Source organism: Pleurodeles waltl, chromosome 1_1 (assembly GCF_031143425.1).
Source record: "Pleurodeles waltl isolate 20211129_DDA chromosome 1_1, aPleWal1.hap1.20221129, whole genome shotgun sequence".
Lineage (NCBI taxonomy): Eukaryota > Metazoa > Chordata > Amphibia > Caudata > Salamandridae > Pleurodeles > Pleurodeles waltl.
This window is the reverse complement of record NC_090436.1, coordinates 941229281-941251646: the sequence shown is the minus strand read 5'-3', so window position 1 is coordinate 941251646 and position 22366 is coordinate 941229281. Positions and strand designations below refer to the sequence as shown.

The following is a 22366-nucleotide window of genomic DNA, read 5'->3' as shown; positions in this document are numbered from 1 at the left end:
AGGATATCACCCCTCATCAGCCAGACTAGCTTGAATCCAGTGGCAAAATGAGCAAGGGACCCACATATGGACATACCCTAGCAAACGTATGGCATCTTTAGCAATATAAAAGAATGATGGTCAGAATGCTGAAAGTTTTCAAACACTAGTCCCCAGTCGCATATCTGGGTTTAATCCATTGTACCTTTGCTCACCATGTCACCCTAGTTTGGACCTAGCCATATGCAAATCAGTCTTGACCCTACTCCCCATGGGAACAGTCCAGCCCAAACTGCCAAGCCAGGTCCTCCCTGGACTGGAAACAAGCATCCTGGGACTGTTGCACAGTGACCAGTGGCACAGCAATCAAGGGACCCACGTAAGCCCAGCAGTGGGTCTTGTGCTCGCTATGCCACCAGATTTATGCTGGCCTGCCTGATGAGGGGTAATACCTTGAAACCAGTCCCAGGATGCTTGTTTCTGGTCCAGGGAGAACCTGGCCTGGCAGCTCAGGCTAGACTGTTCCCATGGCTAACTCTCAAAATTGTCCCACTTGGAATGGTGAGGGCTGCACGTTTTGGACTTTGGGACACTGCCTTGTAGAAAAATCCACAAGACCTAGACACATCTGAAAACTAAACATCTGGGTGATTCCAGGGTGGTGTGCTTCACATGCACCAGCACCATTTTCTTACCCACAATGCCCTGTAAACCTCCAACTTTGCTGGAAATCACACATTTTTCCCACATTTTTGTGATGTAACCTTCAGGAATCTGCAGAAATCCACAAAATTCCTACCACCCAGCATTGTCTCATCTTTACTGATAAAAATTCTGCCGCACTTCTCAGCCTAAAAATGTTATTTTTCAAACTGCCCTTTTGGACCTAGCCAAGCTCTCATGGCCCAAATGTAAAACCAAAACCCAAAATAATCTAATGACCTCCTGCTTGCCGTGGGATAAGATGTTTTAGTATGCAGGGGAAGAGCTGAAAGTCTGTTACCTCCTTCAGTTGTGGTGGAAACATAACCAGGCCCATACTGATTGGTAGCCACCACCCCACAATTCTTTTTTATTTTATTCCCTGGTATCTAGTAGACTTTCTGCCCCCGGGGTGTGGATCGGGGATAATTGCCCCATCTGCCCACTGGTGGGCAGAACAACTTTGGTCCCATTTATTTGGGGTGGGGGTATGGCCATACACCCACCCTTGTATTTTGAAAAAAATCTTCCCTGGTGTCTAGTGGGCTTTCTGCCCCCCTTGAGAGCAGGTGGGCCTTCCAAAAATAGGCTGATCTGCCCCCATGGGGGGCAGATATGGCCAACAGTAATGTGCCCCCATGGGAGCAACCCTTGCCCAAGGGGCTGCCCCCCCCCAAACAAAACACACACATACACACACACCAATCCTTGGTGCTTAAGTGGTTTCTGCCCCCCTGGGGTGCAGATTGGCCTAATAGAAATAATCTAATGTGCTCTTGCTTGCCGTGGGATAAGATGTTTTAGTATGCGGGGGAAGAGCTGAAAGTCTGTTACCTCCTTCAGTTGGGGTGGGGGCATAACCAGGCCCACACTGATTGGTAGCCAGCACCCCACATTTTTTTTTTTCATTCCCTGGTATCTATTAGACTTTCTACCCCCGGGGTGTGGATCACGGATAATTGCCCCATCGGCCCACTGGTGGGCAGAACAACTTTGGCCCCATTTATTTGGGGTGGGGGTATGGCCATACACCCACCCTTGTATTTTGAAAAAATAGGGGGGGCAGATATGGCCAACAGTAATATGCCCCCATGGGGAGCGACCCTTGCCCAAGGGGCTGTGCCCCCCAAACAAAACACACACCAATCCCTGGTGCCTAAGTGGTTTCTGCCCCCCCGGGGGGCAGAAATAGCCTAAAATAAATTTGCCCCCCAGGGGAACGACCCTTGCCTAAGGGGTTGCTCCCCTTGCGTGAAATTGACGCAAAAAAATAAAAATCCCTGGTGTCTAGTGGTTTCTGCCCAATAGGCCGATATGCCCCCAAGGGGGGCAGTAATGGCCTAAAGAAAATTTGCCCACCAGGGGAGTGACCCTTGCCTAAGGAGTCGCTCCCCACATATAAAAAAATAAAATAAACAACAAAAAATCCCTGGTGTCTAGGGTTTTCTGCCCCCCTTGGGGGCAGAAATGGGCTACAACAAATTCCCCCCCAAGGGGAGCGACCGTTGCCTAAGGGGTCGCTCCCCTCACGTGAAACTGACAAAATAAAATATCCCTGGTGTCTAGGGGTTTCTGCCCCTGGGGCAAATCAGCCTAATTCTAATAGGCCAATCTGCCCGATCTGCCCCTGGGGGGGCAGAAAAGACCTAAAAATATTTTGCCCCCTGGGGAGTGGCCGTTGCCCAAGAGACTGCTCCCCTTATGTATAAGTATAAATTAATAACAAAATTCCCTGGTATCTAGTGGTTTCGGCCACCTTGGGGGCAGATTGGCCTAATAAAAATATGCCAATTTGGCCCAAAGGGGGGCAGAAAAGGCCTAAAAGTAATTTTGGTCCCAGGGGAGTGACCCTTGCCTAAGGGGTCGCTCCCCACATATAAAAAAAAAGAAAGAAACCAAAAAAAATGTATCCCTGGTACCTAGCGGTTTCTGCCCCCCCCCCGGGGGCAGATCGGCCTCACTATAATAGGCCGATCTGCACCCGGGGGGGCAGGAATGGCCTATAAATAAATTGCCCCCCTGGGGAGCGGCCCTTGCCCAAGGGGCCGCTCCCCTTATTCAATAACAAAAAAAAACAGAACTTTGTGGTGTCTAGTGGGCATTTCTGCTGCCTGATCGCATTGCGATCAGGCAGCAGAAATGCAACTTGAGATATCAAAGGAAAGGAAAGGCCTTTCCTTTCCTCTGATGCCTCTCTCGGCCCCTCCACATGATTGGAGGAGAAATTCTTTTGCATTTCTCCTCCGATCAGTGTTGGAAGCTCACGCCACGGGGATGGGTGCGGGGATGGAAGGGGAAGCGTTTCCATCCCTGCCCTGTGGAGGGGGGTGCGAGGCCACCATGGGGAAGTGCTGCCCAGGGTGTAACTGTTACATCTGAGGCACCCGAAGGGTTAATGAGCTAGGTCATTTGCGATCACATTGGGAATCGCAAACAGTGTAAATTACACTGTTGAACAAATGGTTTTTTGACTCGCAATTTGCGTCTTGCAAATGAGTTGCAAATTGGGAGTCGCAGAACTCTGTGTCCTACATCTGGCCCCAGGTACCTTAAGGGGAAGAACTCATTGGGCCATAGAGAGGTGGGGGCGCGGAAGAGGTGCTGGGGTATCAACATTTGAGGAGTTCTTAGGCTTTTCACAAACAACTCACCAAAAGGCTAAGGTGGCTTCTTGCTTCTGCAATTTAGCTCCTACATATTTGCTCTTAACGTATTTAAGAATGTACTCTAATATTTTGTCATCAAATGTCTCTTCCTTTGGGCAGGGATACATATGCTTCTGAGTAGCCTAAACTACTCCTGACAATATTTCTATAATTTTTCCGGTCACCTGGAAAGGATTTTTGAACATGGTCTAAAAGAGCCTCCATAACCCCCTTGTATTTCTTACAACTTTTGCAATATAACTTTTATCTGTCTCCTCAGTATGTCTCTTTTTAAAGTTTTACATTAGTCCTTAGAAACAAGAAATCCATCAACATGTCTTCCTAGTCAAATGTTAAACATTACACATCATAATAACACAATGCAATATTAACATTACTCTGTGAACACATTTCTATTTACACGCATGCACACACACTCATCATCAACATTTTAAAAATATGAACACTTCAACTACTTCTAAATATGAATCACAGTTGTTTTGTCTCTAAACGTTAAGTACTGTTTGTAGCAACTGGCCACTTCCCTTTGTGCTTCAAGAGAGGATAACCCTCAAACCATGGCCCTTATTTATGGATGGTTAGCATCACTTTACCACTAAAATGGCACTAAAATGGCGCTCCATATTTTTATGTTGACGCTACACCCATCTAAATATTGGGGTTTGCACCATTTCTAGGATGCCCAAAACCACCTTGCGTCAATGAGATGCAAGGTAGGCGTTCCCATCCTAAACACGATGCTAACCATATATGCCATATATAGCTCCCGACGCAAGAACGATGTTAACTAAGGAAGCGGACATAAAAATTGGCGTTAGGTCCGATTAGCGTCAAATTTTTATGCCTGGTCAGACCAGGCATTAAAAAGAGGATCACACACCACCACTCAAGGAAAACACGCAGAAGGAGCTTTGGAAACATCCAGGACAACAGGGATGTTGTACTGCTCCAGCTTGGTACACGCCGCAGACATCTGCGAAGAGAGCAGATCCCTCCACCACCATCGCAGAAACCCTAAACACCACCACAGCAGTAACAAAGGCAGCGCAGAAGGAGGAAGAGGATATTCAGACAGCAGACAACTATCCTTGGAATGAGGGAACAAGATGTGGTCCGGATGTATAGACTCAACCAGGAGTCCATTGTACGCCTGTCACACCATATTGCACCACACATCACGGTAAGAGTGCAAACTCCCTATAACATTCTACCCATGACAAAACTCCTCGCTGTCCTCCATATGATGGCATCTGGATCATTCCAGATAACGGGTGCACAAGTGGCTGGCATCTCCCAGTCATTCTTCTCCGTCTTTCTACCAAAGGTCCTGGACGCAGTCCTAAGCCTCACACCCCACCACATCTGCTTCCCAAATACCCAGCATCTGCAGCAGGAGACTAAGCAAGGTTTCTATCAAATTGCTGGGTTTCCACATGTGCTGGGTGCAATGGATTGCACCCATGTCTAACTGGTGCCACCTGCAGCAACAGAACACCTACATAGGAACCGCAAGCACACACATTCTATCAATGTGCAGGCCATCGTGGACTACTGTGGGCTCTTCAGCAGCATCCTGGCGAAATATCCCTGCAGCATCCATGACGCATACATCTTTTGTCATTGCACCATCAACCAGCAGTTCCAGGATGTCCAATATGGCAATGGGCTGCTCATAGGTAAGCCACCATATCAATCATTACACACAACACACCAACCATGTAGGACAAATAAGACAAACACCATACTAAATACACATGGGCAAGGCCACAGAGGTGTACAGGCAACAACACTTATGCAACATGCCACACTACACTGCATACATTGCAAGTCACAAACACATTCATCCAAATGTTCATAATACAGCCACACCCTGACTGGCACACCATGTGGACAGGTGGAGCCAAGTCCCCTTTTCATACAGAAGCTGCTCACAAACCACTACAAGTGTCCACAGGTTGACTACTAAATACCGATCTCACACAAACATTACACCAAACAAAGTAGCGCACAGGCATGTCAATGGCATAGGCTATGGTCATTTTGAGGAAGGCACACATAGATACAGTCCTACGTAAACTATGGTGTGCAAGCATCTGCAGAACCTAAATCAACTGCCACCCAAGTGGTGCCATAACCGAATATATATATCAGCTATACATACCTGACATACCTGTAGTGTGCACATACACCTGTCTGCTGCATTGTGTTTCACACATACAAGTATGAAATTACTTTCCATTAAAGACCATGGGGCTGAATCATGAGAATTTGGGCAGCACCTACTGCAGTGCCACCACACATGCGCCCCTAGTGCCCCTTAACAACACCATGTCAGTTGCAAATACCAGAAATGGTCCACCATGGTGCTGAGTATGTAAAATCATGGATGTCATAGTAGGATTCAGTAGGAGTATAGAGGACAAATCTGACCTTATATGCACTGTACTAAGGGACACATGTTAAAAATAGTTGAACCCCTTCCCAAAGCCTGCACTGTGTATGTGTAGAAAGTGTCTGACAGAAATAATGGCTTGGAAGCTATGGGGACTACTGCACCAAATTACATCATCCTACTAATGTGTTATACACACTCATGTACACTTGATGGCTGGCACATCCATAATCTGCACAAAGGGTCACAAAGTGTCACACTGCATGCGTAGTGCCACATGGTAACATCGACGGCACAGTCTGGCTTTGTAGGGCAACTTTGGTGTTTCAACATCTGACACCATTGTGGTGCTAGGAAGTGGTAGGTTCCATCTAACAGTAGAACACCACTTCAAATATGGACTACACAACACATTTACCTAAATCATAGCCATCATTTTGGGATCAACATAAATTTACTCAGGCCCTTAAACCACTACCCAAGATTGTCATGTCCATCAACACAGTTCAATGAAACCATTTCACAAGAACAGGAACATAAACTTTACCACAAGCAAGTCTGTGTCACCACACCAACTAAAAAGTGCAACTGCCATGGTGTGTTCCAGACCACTATCAACATTTAACAACACATCTTCTTTCTGTCCTTTGCAGCTGATGAAGGGTATGACATACAGCCGTGGGTGATGACCCCATTTGCCAATCCCACAACTGTGGAAGAGCGGGCCTACAACGAGGGACACAGGAAAACTCACAATGTGGTGGACAGGACATTTGGGCTCCTGAAATCCAGCATTAAGTGCCTGGCCCTGACAGGAGGAAGCCTCTTGAATACTCCACCACTAGTTTACAAGATCACTCTGGTATGTGCAGTCCTGCACAACATTTGTGTCCTGACAAATATCCCCTGGGATGAACAGGTTGATGTCCCGAAGGAGGAGGAGGATGACGATGGACAGAAAATGCGGAAGGGGGAACAAATGAATGCAGCTGCAGGAGTTCATAGGAGACTCCAGATTGCTGAGAACTTCTACACATAGTCACTATACTATGAACATCACATTGTAAATAGCACAAATAAATCACTTTGCACCTGAATCTCCTTGGACTACCCATTCTCCACTACATACACTGTTGGAATGTGACTCAAACTAAAGTGTGCAGGTAAGTAACACAAGCTGAGCAGTATGGTAGCAACATCATTTGTGACAGCACAGGGTCTACTGCCACCATTTCACATATCAGTGACACTCAATTTGTGGCCATGTGATTCCTGAAGGTCTAGATCCTTCTTGTTTCATCAAGTGGGCAAGGTGCTAATACCTCGCCCATTTACCACAACAACACCATGCATAACAGGATGTATGCAAGGGGGGCACACACAAAGTAGGGGCTATTATGTAGGAACTGAACACTTTCACAACTCATGGTGACAGTAGCTTTCCCTGCATGGTACATATGTGACAATGGTGGAATATCATTGCTAACTGTGGTCCTTCAGTACATGTCCAAGGATTGTAACCAATGTCCGATGCTGAGCCTGCACAGTGTATCCATGGGAATGTGCCCTGCAACTGCCATTGGGCACAACCCTGGAACATGGTGGACTGTACCTCACTTATGGCACACACATGTTGGCTGTGGAGTGTGCAATGGGTTGCCTGACTAAGACCCTCATTATGAACACAGCGGGGAAAATCGCCGTGTTCATGCTGGCGGTCTTCTCCGTGACCGCCAGTGCCCCCGGAACCCCGCGAGCCGTATAATGAACATTCCTCTGGGCTGGCGGGCGGAAACATTGTTTAAGCCCGCCGGCCCAGAGGAATGCCTGGCCGGGACATTGACGGTGGCTCCACATGTAGCCGCTGCCAATGCCTCTGTGCGGCAGGTGCAGCTGCACCCGTTGCGCAGATCACTGCCCATAAATCGGGCAGTGAGCTGCGCAATGGGGCACTGCACAGGGGCCCCTGCACTGCCCATGCTAAGTGCATGGGCAGTGCAGGGGCCCCCAGGGGTGCCCTGGTGCACCCCTTCCGCCATCCTTTCCCTGGCAGGGAAACCCACCAGGGAAAGGCTGGAGGCTAAGGGATCATTATCCGAGGGGCAGCACCGCTGCCCTGTCGGATAATGATGCCGTCCACCGCCAGGCTGTATGATGGAGGCAGCCTGGTGGTGGGTGAGGGCCGCCTAAGGCGGCCCTCCATGGGCCCATTATGTGGTGGTGCGGTCCGCCATGCTGGCGGTGGCGTGACACCGCCATTTTCATAATAACTGTCTAAATTATCAGCTATGGGTGCAGAATCACTATCCAAACACATGACCCCTCGTCACGATACATGGAGACATTGGGACACTGCACCACCAAATTTGTATATGTGTCGAATGTATGCAGTGTCTAATTTTCACTATGTACATGAGGTGCACACTTGGCACACAAATCTGCTGTCTTGACACATGCCTAGAGCAAATCCAGGCAAATGTGAAGACTGATGTATGGGTGTATGTCCTAGGTAGCAACAGGTTTGCCAGTATAAACAATTCTTGACATGTCTAAATGTACACCTAGTATGCTGTGTATAAAAACATCACACAGCACAAAGCAATACATACCACTCATTGTCACTCACATGACAGAACAAGTAAATGATAGCAATAGTAACAAATTGTCCCATACATGTTGTGGCCTCCAACGTCGTAATCAGGGGTGGGATGTGCTACTATGTTTAGCATGTTGAAAAATGTCTGAGTCACAACACCAATCTGAGAGTGAGTTGACCTAGGCATAGATGTAGCAATTGGCAAATGTAGTGTTCAGCACAGAGATGATTTCACACCTCATTATCATTCAGTCATGGTGAGAGTTACCTGGGTTGTAGCATGCTGGAAGATATTCATACCCATGTTCAATGGAGGTTGTGGATGGACAGCTTCAAGACACCCACAGATACTTGCAAATACAATGCGGGAAGTGAAATGTAGACAACACAAGTCCTGTGGCAGGAGTAATGTCATGTGTGTGTGGAACTCATGACATCTCACAAGTACCGTCAATGGAACCGTATCTATCAAGTAGCCAGTAGAAGGAGATGTGTACATCTTCCAATTACACAAGTCACATGTTGCATCATGTTCATGTACGACCAGATAATCTTGCTGTAGAAGATGTGTACAAAGTACAAGCAGCCTAAAGAATGGAAGCAATTTAGGTGACAATACATGCCTTACTAGTAATGCAGGAATACATAGAGAAGGGACACACATAGACCAACACTGACTGTACAACACATCAATTTCTACAAGTCAACATTTCACATATGTAAAGAGAGGGTCGGTAGGTCAGTACAAAAGCCAGTCATGTTGGGCAGTAGAATACTATGGTATTTGCCCATCGCATGCCACCATGACAGGAGGCTGTGACAGACAACACCATCTGTACCCTGGCATGTTTTCAATATTGAAGTCACAACAGATATACAAGCCCAACAAGCTGCACAAGGGAACAACTAAGGACATCAAATAATGTCAGATGTCCCACATGTGCAAGCACCTGAGCTCTGTACATGAGAGGGGAAAGCTGACATCAAGTACCGCAGAGGAAAAGGTGATATCCTGGTCTTTATGACCACAAATGTGCATGTGTCTGTCTGCTGGGGATTGTGCATAGTTCTGCTGAGTAGCAATCATGAAGAAGCTAGGAACCTGCTCTATAAACCCACACACCACTGCTCTTGCTCCATTAATTAATTACATTGTCAGGAGCCTGATGCGTGTGCACAATGGGATGAGTAAATTGGAGCTCCATCAACTTGCCCCTTCACATGCAACCATGGGTTTGTGTTGCATACAAACTGACACAGTTGTGATGATGAGTAGGCTGCTATCTATGCCAGACTGCAAGACTGTTACACAGTGGTATGACATTGTTTGTGACTGTCATAACAAACATGATGTGGACAAATATGAATGCCTTGTTGATGGCATGCACACATATGCCACATATTTCAGCACACATACACCACTGTAATGACTCAGGCATTGCATATTGTATGGATTCTGAGCAAAAGGCAATCTAGCACAATAGTAAGGGCACAGGTATCACAAAATTAGTGACTGTAAGAAATGACCTTCACATGTGTTCCGCCATACGGAAACATAGGTGGCACTGATGTGACAATGCATGCATTTGTCAAATGCCAACATGTGTCCATGCAGGAAGATAGTAAAATGAGGTTCCACATCCCATGAACACACTACTGTTGTCATATGTTACAGATATTACAAAACACATGTCAATACACACACACAACATATACCAATCTTCACCAACACGTCTACATAACATCGACTGCAACTAAGATGTACGGGCGACCAAATGGCAGACGCTTAGAGCAACACAAAGTAAAATCCTGCAACACACCACAGAGTGGACACACATACACACGCAAATTAGCAGGGTTTACGTGATGTCACTGCAGTCCAAGTCCACTGAATACTGTTAGTAGAAACTGTCATGGTTGTCACATGCTTTACCATGTTTTGGACATAGGCCACCATATATATTGTATTATATTATATGTATGTGTACAATTGTATCTCAGACAAAACAATGTAGTCCACCCACAAATTAGTATATATACACATGTGTTCGCGTAGCACACATGTGCCAACATGTATGTGGACACAGTGTAGCTACACATGCAAATATGCACAAGGTATGACTAGTCACATTCAGCAGACTCATAACCTAACCTATAGGTTCAACATACCAGTGTCACTGTAATGACAGTACTGGACATACATGCACATGTTGCCATAACACATATACAACATTTTTGCACAGCCCATGCGACACGTTAAGTTAATCAGGGTGCACTCAAGGCCTACAATGCAAAAATCCACGCAAATTCATCATGTGTCAAAAATGTATGACGCAAACGCATAAACTACACATTGCAACGTTTGTAAAATGACACCTGGGCCCTGAGCGGCAATTACATGTACACAGCCTCTGAACGCACCATGGTGTATAATTCATGCATGACCATCATGCGTCAACATTTTTCATGCATATGCATATACCATACAATACCCCTATGCTAAAAGATGCCTAGCCCCTGAGCATCTATTGCACGTCCACAGGCCTTTTCACGGTAATGGTGAGAAAAACGACGCATGACCGCCATGCGTAAAAAAAAAAAGTCACGACTGGAAACATGATGCACACGCCCAGGAAGTGATAAAACAGGATGTCCCGCCTCCAAACATGGTGAGTTCACTTTTATTTCTCAGTCTTATTGTCTGTGACTGAGAGAGGGTGTGCGGAGGTGGTTTTGTAATTGAATTGGTGCATTTTGGTGTGTTTGTAGTGTTTCTTGTGCTATATCTTATAGATGTTGTCCTTAGTTGTCTTTAAACTTGTCTTTTGTAGTGTATATGTACTGTGTTTTGTCTCTGTACTGTGGGCTGTGTTTGTCTGAGGTAGAATAGTTGTTGGGGTAGTTGGGCTAGGGGTTAGGTTTACTTTATTTTTTTGTTTAGGCTGAACTGCATTTGCAGGGGAGGATGCGATGGATCTCTGCGGATAGCGGGTTCATCTGGCTTGTACAGCGCTACCTCCCTTTGATGCTGCAACTGGGTGGCCGGGTAATCCTTGGATACCCCACATGAGGCACGGCGGCTCCATCATCTCACCAGGATATTCGGCAGTGGAAGGAACGACCACCAACTAAAACATTGATGGGCAGATCTGGTAACAAGGGAGCAGGATCTGCTGGATCAACTTGGAATTCAGATTGGTGGAGCAGTTGGTAAGTCTCACATATCCATAGTTACTTTTGCATGACAGTTGCAGATACGGTTGAGTGCTGCATGTCATGCCTGGAGATGTGGACATGTCGTATGCTACCTGTATGATGAGTCCCAGCGCCACCTTAGCCCTGCAAGTCAGATGTACAATGATGAAGCTGATGCTGGGCAGATGTACCATTTTCACTTCACAACCATTACAAAGTGTTGTGATGCATGCATAGGGCAACTCAGTAATGAGCAGAACCAAATGAGGCCTGAGGCATGCATCATGTATGGAAGGGAGTCCCAAAACCTGAATGGGTGGAACATGTATAAGCCACTGAGTAAGTTGGGAAATCCCTTAGTACAATTATACCAGCACTCTGAATGGCTGCTGAGAGCAGTTGTGATATAGGGGGATGAAAATGTATGAGATGGGTTGCCAATGTACTCAATAGAAGTCGTCGGGATCTTTTGCAACTCCTGCTGAATACATAAGTTAACTACACAGAAATAGACCCATTTGGACCCTACCTGCATCATGCTGTGCCTTAATTCATATTAGGCACACACATGGCATGGGTAAGGGGTGCATTGATGGCCACAAGGACTTTGTGTCATTGGCCAAGGCTATGTAAGGTAGATTGACCATGCACTGGATCCAGACTACTAGCACCTCCCTGTTCCAGTTCCTTGTGTATCACATACACCCTGTACTATGTCTATTACCACACATGTGCCAAGTCAGTTTCGCAGGCCAGCCACTTCCCACTGACAGTATGGGGCTGCCCTGCACCTGCTCCTTCACTGGCACATCACTCAGTAACCTGCACCAACAAATGCACCCTTGCACCACAGAGCAAGTGTTTTCTGTGTTGAGGCATTTTCTATGCCCATGTCCTTATTCCTCCCTGGACAAATAATGGTATATCATGGCAACAATGGTTGGTCACACACTATTGGTAAGACAGCAATGATTTCAATCAGTCAGTGTGCAGGTAGGTACAACTATCTTCACATTAGTTTACTCCCATAGCATTATTGCTCATGTTTGTGCCTTATGATGGCACACACACATTACTTACTTCACAGAAGGATGTATAACGTCATTCCTCAATACCTGGGAATACCCACACAACCCCTGGGCAGAAGTTTGTCGGTTTGCTGTGACAATGAGGTAGATGTCTACGACATCTGAGGCAGCCCCAATTGCTCTGGGTGTCACAATGGGACAGCCACTGCACCAACCATTGCATGTCTCTCAGAAGCAATATACAGTGTCAAGCAGTCCCATTTGGTCATGGAGGTGAAGAGCTAACAGGCACCTGCATGACAATGCCATGTAAAAATGGTGCAGTGAGAAGCACCATAGGAGTGTCAGGGCAGTAATGGATTGTAGGTGTGTGGGTCTACATTATCTGAGACTTGGTGTGATTAACTGATCACAGATGTTTGTTAGTTGCTCTGCCCTACCACTAGGGTGACATGCTCACTGAGCCTAACACGTTAACAGTATACAAGGTCGTCCATTTACTGAAATGTACAAATCACATTAACCAATGTTTTCCATCCATGTCTTGCAGGTGGATCTACACCCAACACCCTGGGAGAGGTTGTGCAATTCGAAGACCCTGATGCATCCAGTAAGTGTCATCTTTGCATCCTGGGTGATAATCCAGGGTTTGGTGTGAGTCAGTTTTAAGTGTAGAATGCCATGAAAGATAGTTTTGCCTGGACAATGATCTGATATAATTGGAGAATAGATGGTGACATCATGCATGTTGGAATGTTGTGCAATGAGAATGTAGTTCAAGGGGCAATGAGTGCTGGCATGGAATTGTGTGAAATGTGAATTGTCATGGCTTGATATTTGTGAGTGATGTAGGTCACATCACATATGCATATGATGTGAATGCTGTGTGCATACCTGGTACTTTGATGATGTCTGACATGCATGTGCAAATGATGTATAATGTTTCTGGAAACTGAATGTGCCAAACTCACCGTGGGCCCAGAGGCACCCATACAGGCACCATGTGTGTGCTGTTTAACATATGTACCACTACATTACACAGGGTAGGGAGCTTCAGTTCTGGAATGTGTTGACAATTCTTATGTGCAGCTTAGACTTAAAGCCAAACTTTCTGGGAAGTTTCAATCAGTTGTACATGTGGGCACATCATGGACAATGGCGTGCCCCTTGTTACATATGCTCAGGTCAGGTCTTACACCAGGACACATTAGTGTTGATTAACCAAACCTATGAACAGCAGGTGGAAAGTTACCTGACCCCATATCATATGGCCCACACCTTGCCTCCATGATGACTGACCAAGCATTGATGTTTCACCAAGTGTGTTGAGGTGATGGATTGCATGCACAACCCCCCTTATGCACCAGGACACAGGAAATCCAGACTTGTTGGAGCACGTGATCCTCACAAGTTAGAAGACACAAATGTTGATCATGGACAGTTTTGTCCACTCAGCTCTTGGCCCTGTTGTTTCAAGCAAGTACATTTCCGTCATCCCAGTGACATGTAAATGATACTGATGATGGCTGGTAGCAAATAGTCATAGATGAGAAATATGTCATTTTTGAGGAATGTGTGTTGGCCTGTATGCGTTATCTGCAGTTGCAGTGTACATTATATGTCTCTACAACCTCCACCCATTGCTGATACTGATGCTTGCTTCTTCTCATGTTTCAGCTGCAAACATGACTGAGGCACAGAGGCGAGACTTCCACAAAAGGGCCAAACGATACTGCCACATAATGGAGGTTTATGATGCCCTCCGCAGAATGGGCAGGAGAGTCCTAAGGGAAAAAGCATCAGGGGAATGGCATGCCTTTCCCCCTGGGGGACCTCCAAGACAGCCACAAAAGGACACTGGAGACAAGCCATCAGAGGTGCAGGGGGCTACAGTTGGACCACAGCCCTCAACATCAACTCCACCAGTGATAACGCAGCCACCACCACAGCCACCTGCAATAATGGTACCTAGTGAATTCGAGCAGGACATGAGGAGGGACATTGGCCAGATTTTGGTCAGACTCACCAAATTGGAGCAGGATGCTGCAGAGGACTGCAAGGTATTGAAATATATCAAGACAATAAAAAAAGCAAGAAATTAACAATTAAAGTGACACAACTTCCCAGTTTGTTCCCCTCCCTTTTACTGTTTTGTATAGTTGATATGGGGTTTTAGATGTGTAGTGTTTGGTTAGTGTAGAGTAGGCATAGGTTAGCTTAAGTATGGTGAGGGGTGGGTTTTTAATGCCATTTGTTCATGGTTGGGGGGGTTATGTTGGGGTATTTGTGTATTAAAACATTTTTTAAAACACTAAAAAATACATTGGTTTAGGCTGTAGGTTATGTTAGTACATGTGTAGTCATAGTTTATGTTGTCCTCCTTGTATCTTGACTCTTAAGGGGGGGTGGAGGGGCAATGTTTAGAGTGTGGTGTTACATGTGTAAGATACCTTTAGAATAGGTTAGATAGGTGTAGTTTTAATTTAAGGGTAGTTAGTATAGGTTAGTTTAGATTAGGGTAGGTTTTAGGTTTTCATTTGCTTGGTGGTTTTAATATTAAATACTGTTCATCTTAGACTAATTAGTTTTGTAATTGATTGGGTGGGGGGCTTGTCATGAGTGCACTGGCCAAGTTGGGGGAATGGCCTAGGGTATGCTTATTGTCTTTATTTCCCAGGTTTTTCATATGCATCCCCATGACCAAGGAGCTGTCAGAGTGGCAGGTACATACTGTCTACTAGTGCATACATTTGCCATCCTGTGTTCCAGCCATTCACAATGTCTATGTAATCTTTATCTTGTACAGCTAAACATGGCACTTCACCTGTAATTGGTGGGGTCCTGCTATTTCAATGTTGGTAAGTGTGGTGCATCTGACAACTCCGAAATTTGGAACTGTATTCTGCAACACTGACAGGTGGCCATCACTGATTGGGTTAGCTTTTCTTGTTCCACACAAATCAGTTGTACTGGTACTCCCATATGGTTGAATTATAATTGATTGGGTAATGAGCCATAAATGCCATATGTCTACATCAAAGGATATGGGTTCCAAAGCATTTAGTAAACACAATTAGTTGGTTGCTGCTCACAACAGCATCATTCAGCTCCCTCTTGTTTAGATCCTAGTGTGTGGCTTAGTGCCTGACAGTCATGCACTCATGTTCTTATATTCTGAACACATTGACATGGATTGGCACAATGCAAACTTTTAGCTGAGTAGATGGATCACAGTAAACGTAGAAATGCTAAATGTGTACAAGGTGCTTGTTTTACAGGTGCAATAGTTATTGTGATTTCTATACAATATCCATTTAATAGATCCCATGAGTGAACGTTTGCCATATGTAGCATTATCGGAGTCCATGGTTGAGGGACATGTCATGAGACATGGTTAGGAGTAGTGTGCATTAGTGAGGAGTGCCTAACATTACCATTTGGTATGGTAGAGACAATGACAGCACATAGCAGACATTTGCTACAGTGGTTAGGTGAAGAGGGCACATTTCATACTGTCACAACACTGGCATGATCTTAAGCCCAGAACTAAGGAGAAACTGTCCATGTGGCACGGACTGGTACTACCGGGTGCTTTTCCTTGTGAATGTTACTCCTTCCACATCTTCATCTACTGATGTGGGTGGTGCCTCCTGTGCCATGGCTGATGCTGTTGTTGAGGGAGAGGGGGCCACACACACTTCAGGGGATAGAGATGTGGAGTCAAAGGACACAGCAGCAGCTGCCATTTGTGGCAACACATAAGGCATCACTGCTCCAAGGAGGAACTGCTGATTCTTCAAGACCGCAACAACATCACGGTGGTAGGTAGCCATGTTCTCCCTGAGGGAGGCCACTTCCCGCTGCATGGAGTCCAGGGTATTCTGCATGCTGCTGACATTTGTCATAGCCTCTCCTTCGGGACAGCAGCTATGTCCGCCAGAGACTGCTGGACTCCATGTAGCGGGGAGTGGGTGCTTCCGAGGTAGCTGAGTTGTCCTTATTTGGAATGAGGCACCTCCGCACTCCCTCTAGGCTGCCTGCTGTGGTCTCCATCCCCACCCGAACCTGCTTTGCCAGCTCCCGCTGGATTCTGAAAGCTGATCTCTCGGTCATTGGAGTCCAGGGCTGTGTGAGTACTAGCTGGGGGCTTGTGTTGGTGGCTGGGTGGTTCCTGTAGAGACCCTGCAACAGTGTGTTCCTCCCTGCAACTGGAGGTGGTGTTTGGAGTGCTCCTAGGATATCCTGGAAGATCTGTTCATTGAGCTTGGCCACCCATCAGGGAAATCCAGGACAGGTAGGAGGTAACCCATTATCCTCTGCAATGAGATCGTGTAAAATCAATATTGTATTGCATTGGCTGTAGACATGGGACATCATGTATTTGCCACTGGAGGCTCACTGACATGTCACTGACCCAAAGTTGTGGTTGTACTTATATGTAGCATTGTGCATCACACATGGGTCAAGCTCACTAGTAATGGAATATGACAGAGTACAACGCTGCGCTCAGAGTGGCAGCGCTCCAATTGCACAAGCAGGGATGTACTATATTCATTTGCATATGGTGCACCCCTGTGTTGTCCCATGCGCTGGCACTACATAAAGCTACCTAGTGCCAACATCGTGCAAGGATGTCTGCGTTGAAAGGTTTGATTGTTTATGGGAAGGTGTCCGTTCCTGCACATACACAATTACTCATTGCAATTTGGCTCCTCTGTTTGTGCTACAGAATGCAGCACACATAGAAATGTATAAACAATGGGAAATACATGTATGCCTCCTCGTTGGGCCTTGCTGACACCACCCCTGCAATGGCCTTAGATTGTTACGCTGCCACATGTTCACTGATATTCGTAAATCTGAGACAGCGTCCAAATGCAACAAGTGTTGCCATGGGCGTACCACGGCAACATCCATTGCGTTGACACTGCCTCTGAATTATGACTATTTGTATTCCGGACACTGGCCCAAAATCTGACATCAGCCCAAATGTGGGTTTCCCCTGTCAATATCTAGGAGTGATGCTTTCATTTGTACTGCATTTTTGCTTTTACTATGTGTGCTGCATTATGCAGCACACAGAGTAAGAGTAAATCACACTTTCAGGATGTTGTTGTGCAAGACGCTGTTCCTTTCAGCACAGACACATTTTCCCTCTCAATGCAGCCATCCTAGCACTATGGTGCAAAGGTGGTTGCACTGGCGCACAACATCTGATTGCCACTTGTGCAGGGAGGAGTACAGGGGAGGGGTGTATTCTAATGTATATGGTGCATTCCTGCGTTTTTTAATACGACTGTGCATGATGCTGCCTAATTTTGCACAGAATGCAGGGTCAAGATTGATTTGTATATGGCTTGGTCCAAACTGGAATCGATTGGCGAGCAAAAACAACTGATGAGTTAGACCTAGATCTCTTATTGAGGGTGAATGTTTGATTTGTTTTGCATTCCATCGATCAACTGTTCTTTTTGCAATTGTCACCCCAGTACGCGCAGACGTGGGTGCCGTGCTCACTATGCTACCAGATTCAAGCTAGCCTGGTTGAAGAGGGGTGATACCCCGAAACCGGCCCCAGGATGCTTGTTTCTGGTCCAGGGATAACCTGGTCTGGCAGTTCAGGCTGGACTGTTCCCATGGGGAACGGGGTTAAAACAGATGCAATAAACCCAGATCTGTGACTCAGGTGACTGTTTTATTTGTTCTGCATTCCCTCCATCAACTGTTCTATTTGTAATTTTGCACAGCAGCACACACCATCATTTTCTGTTTGATCTAGCCCTCTAACTTGTCAAATGGTGAGATTGCAGCCACTTGTACTGCTTCACACATGATATTCACATACATGCACAATGTGTTGTCTACATTTATTCTGTGGCCATTCCCATGTGACGCATATGGTTGTGTGTGAGTTGTTGTGGGTTCAGCCTGTATGGATTGTGTTCCACAGGTTGCAAGCTTTAGGGCAGATATTTTCTCATCTGGCATAGCTCAGGGCAGCTGCAAGATATGTTGCAGTACACTGAAGCAGATTCGATACACACATACTTACCGGTGTACAGTACAGCCCTGCATTGCCCCCTGCACAGATTAGTGCTCCCTGCACCAACACAGGCATTGTTGCAGCATGATGACAGTATGGCTGCCTTGAAGTGATGATTTGTTCATGTGCAGGGAGGTGTCCCTTCCTGCACATGTACAAGCTATTTTGGGGGAGATGGCATTTCAATGCAGCACACATGAGTATAGGCAATGCAACATTGAGTTAGGGAAGCATTTTGGCCTGATACACCACCCTGACACTGTCCCCTGTGGTAGTATTGACTTCCGTCCTAGTCTCTGATGTCTACGTTGTGTTGGTACAGGGGCTTTGCCTATATGCAATGGAGTTTGTTATGGCACAGGCACCATATCTGCACATGCTTACCAGGCAATGTGGTTACATGGTGGAGTATAGCCATAGTGATTGGCCTATGTTGACGTTGTGTATATGTTGGTGTGCATAGCACACCCACAGCATCAGTAGAGATGTGGCTTGGGTGAGGATGGCACCTCTTTACACAGAGCCTATGTGTCCAGATGCAACCCTTTAGCATGCAATGAGTGTGTCCTATGTGTCTCCCCTTCTGCCATTAGTGGAGTTCCAGATATCCCTCCCTGCAACTTACCATGCATTTGTGGGGGTCCCTGGTAGTCAGCTCTGTCCTGTCCTGCAATTCCAGTGACCAGTTTCTCCAGGATGACCGCTGCAACCATCTCCTCCATCTCATCCAGGTCCTCCTGTGGTGCAGGACTTCCACTTTCAGTCTGCAGTGCCGCCTTATGGTTTCTGACAAGTTTCTCCTTAGTTCTGCGCTCACAATCATGCAAGTGCTTCTTGACCTCAGTGACAGTTCTCTTCACTTCTGCGACACTGTTTATATTGTCCACTATTTGCTGACATATTGCCTCTCTCTTCCCAACTGGCAATTTGGAGGTGATGAATAGCTGATGTTTGTGCTCCATCACCTCTCTGACCAGGATGTTGTGCTCCTCCTCACTAAATCAACACTTGCGCTTTCTCTTCTCCTTCTCCTGTGATTTTTCTGTACCCTTCTGGCTGGCACTTGGGTGTTTGGGGTCTCCCTTGGGTCTCTCCTGGCCTGTTGATTCCATCTTGTGTTGAAATTGCACTCTTTCCTGCATTTGCATTTTATTTAGATGCTAATGCGGTGTTGCAATGGTGCAAGCTCTTTTGGGACATGTTGATGTGCCACAAAACGGTGTTGCAACATTTTTGCAGCAATAATGTAATTTTTCATTAAGGCACTGCGCAGCAGTTAGCGCCTTTTTTTTGGCACTTTCCATTCCTTAACACCATTCTACATAATTTCATAAATATGGCGCTAGGATGGCGCGAAGGAATGACGTTAGCCGGCATGTGAACCATATCTAAGATATGGCGCACCATGGCACAGGGTAGGGGCAATAGCATCAACATTTTTAATGCTACTGATGTACAGTTCAGGGTTAGCGCCAACATTTTCTCGCTAACCCTGAACAGTACATAGGGACCCATTGTAAACAATGGTGTGCCTTCTTTTAGCGCCTACTCTGAGCAGGCATTAAAAGTGCCAAAATAAATTTAAGAGATATCATTGCATCATTTTTTCGGCCCCCTAATGGGGAAACACCCCCTTTGCATACATTATTCCTGGCGCAGGCATAATGTAGCGCAAAGTGTTACAAGGTGGTGCAATGCATGCATTGCGCCTCTTTGTAAATCTGTCACGGGGAAAAGGCCACCTTAGCGTCACCAAAATGACACTAAGGGGGACCTAAAGTGGTGCTAGACCCTCTTAAATCAGGGCCTAAGACACAAAATAGCACAGTATAACAGAGACATCCTAGGGGAACCCATGATTGCAGTGATAGCGAGGGGATACTTAAGCTGGAGACACTGCAGATGTGATTCACAAATGTAAACTTACACTTTTGTGTAAGTTTACAAATTTTTTGGTAATCAGAAACTGAAAGTTTAATTTTGCTAATAGTACTTTTATGACTTCGGACAAACTGCAGTCAGGGAAGAGAACTCCGCAAATAAAAAGATAGGACAGGTCCATCGTCTTTTGTACTGAATCTCCACCACTACTGAAGCATCTCCAAAGTCGTAAAATTACTAATAGTAAAGGTTAAATGTAATAGTAAACTTACCAAAAAAGTGTAAGTTGAAATTTGTGAACTAGACCTTATTGGTGAGGTGGCTGGATAGTGGCATTTCTCATGGTGACGTATATCTGCATAACATAACTTTGAAGAAAAAGCATGTACTGAGAATGGATGTGTGAATACGGAGATGGCAATGGTAGCATCGTATGAGGGTAGTTCATCAACTTAATTATCAGGAGGACATTATTAGAAGTTCTTAGCCGTTGAGGGCTAGGTTTGGGCAAACTTGGAGAGAAGACAAAGAAGCAAAGTGAAGTTGGGTAATCCACGTATGTGGAAATCCTAAATCTTACACAATGACAGAGTGTGTGAAAAATGTAGGATGGTCCCTCAAATGATTGAATGTTGGGAAAATCTTGTGTGGGATAAGGGGATATGGACGGTACACGTGCACAGTTTTTGTTTTGTTCATAAATAAGCAATAATGAATAAAGATATTTTTTTTTAAAACGTTGTTAAAAAAAATAATCTTTTGTTAATAGCCTGTATCGTGGTCCGTAGTCAGTGTTTCGAATTCCACTGCTGTTATGCTAGCATAAATGGGCTTTTGGTTTTCTCATAAAGTGACCATTCTTGTTTTGAATTAGTTTCAGTGATCTGTACTGTACAAGAAGAATATTCTCTATACGCCTTAAATCAAATATTTGTGGTGTCCAAGTTAACCTTGAATTTTGTAGATGACGGCCATGTTTCTCCCCAGTTTGTCAAGAGTGACAATTTAATGTCCAGAATGCTCAGTGTGCGAAGGAGCGGGGAGCACTGCCAGAGATGAGCCCATGTTTTCCTTGAACAGGGAGTCATTTATGCTAATATCTTGGATTGTATACTAGTAACCCTGTGAGGAGCCAGTTGTCTCGCTATAAAGATTATGCACAAATGCCAGTAAGAAATGGTGTTTGGCACTGCCTTTTTTCTATTAACAGATGCGCTTGTGTATTTACAGGTGTTGTTGGAGACTGGAAAAATTATTTTACTGAAGCCCAGAACCGTGAAATGGATGCGAAATTTGAAGAGTTTTTAGCAGGAACTAAACTTGGAAAACAGCTGAAGTATGATGTATACTGTAAAACCTAACAGTTTGGTAAAACAGTATTGTCCAAATGATTTTTAAAATGCGTCCCATTTTAAAACTAAATCAAATAAATGTTGTTGTCTCCTCTGTTTTCTCATTCTTGTTCTGAGCGTACGGTTCTAAAGGTGATCCTTCTCACACCGCACCTACGTTACAGCCTGTATCCGGTTTTGGCTGAGATTCATCTACATGGTGATAGAAAACAAAACAGACAATTTCACATATTTTTTAAAACCTGCAGCTACATTTAGGGCCAGATTTACAAGAAAGTGGCACATCAGCTTTGATGTGCCACTTTTCTTGCGCCCCCGCCCCAACAACACCATGTATGGCCATATTTACAAAACGGGGCACCACGGTCCACGTTAGGAAAATAGCGTCATAATTTTTTATGCTATTGTGGTACTATTCAGGATTAGCGCCATAAATTGTGGCGCTAATCCTGCAAAGTAATGGGAGGACCATTGAAAGTAATGAGTGCGTCATTATGCAGGCATTAAAATTGATGCTAAAAATGGTGCAGTG

General features: G+C 45.5%; 1 protein-coding gene across 2 annotated transcripts in view; it reads left to right on the top strand.

The window, feature by feature from the left end:
• LOC138289430 (sulfotransferase 6B1-like) overlaps positions 1 to 21918 on the top strand; it is a 340318-nt gene extending 318400 nt beyond the window's left edge. For both annotated transcript variants that reach the window (XM_069230173.1, XM_069230172.1), the window contains one exon: positions 21713 to 21918. In XM_069230173.1, coding sequence (XP_069086274.1) covers positions 21713 to 21843 — 131 coding nt within the window. In that variant the 3' untranslated portion in view covers positions 21844 to 21918. The remainder of the gene's footprint in view (positions 1 to 21712) is intronic.
• Positions 21919 to 22366: the final 448 nt, after the last annotated feature.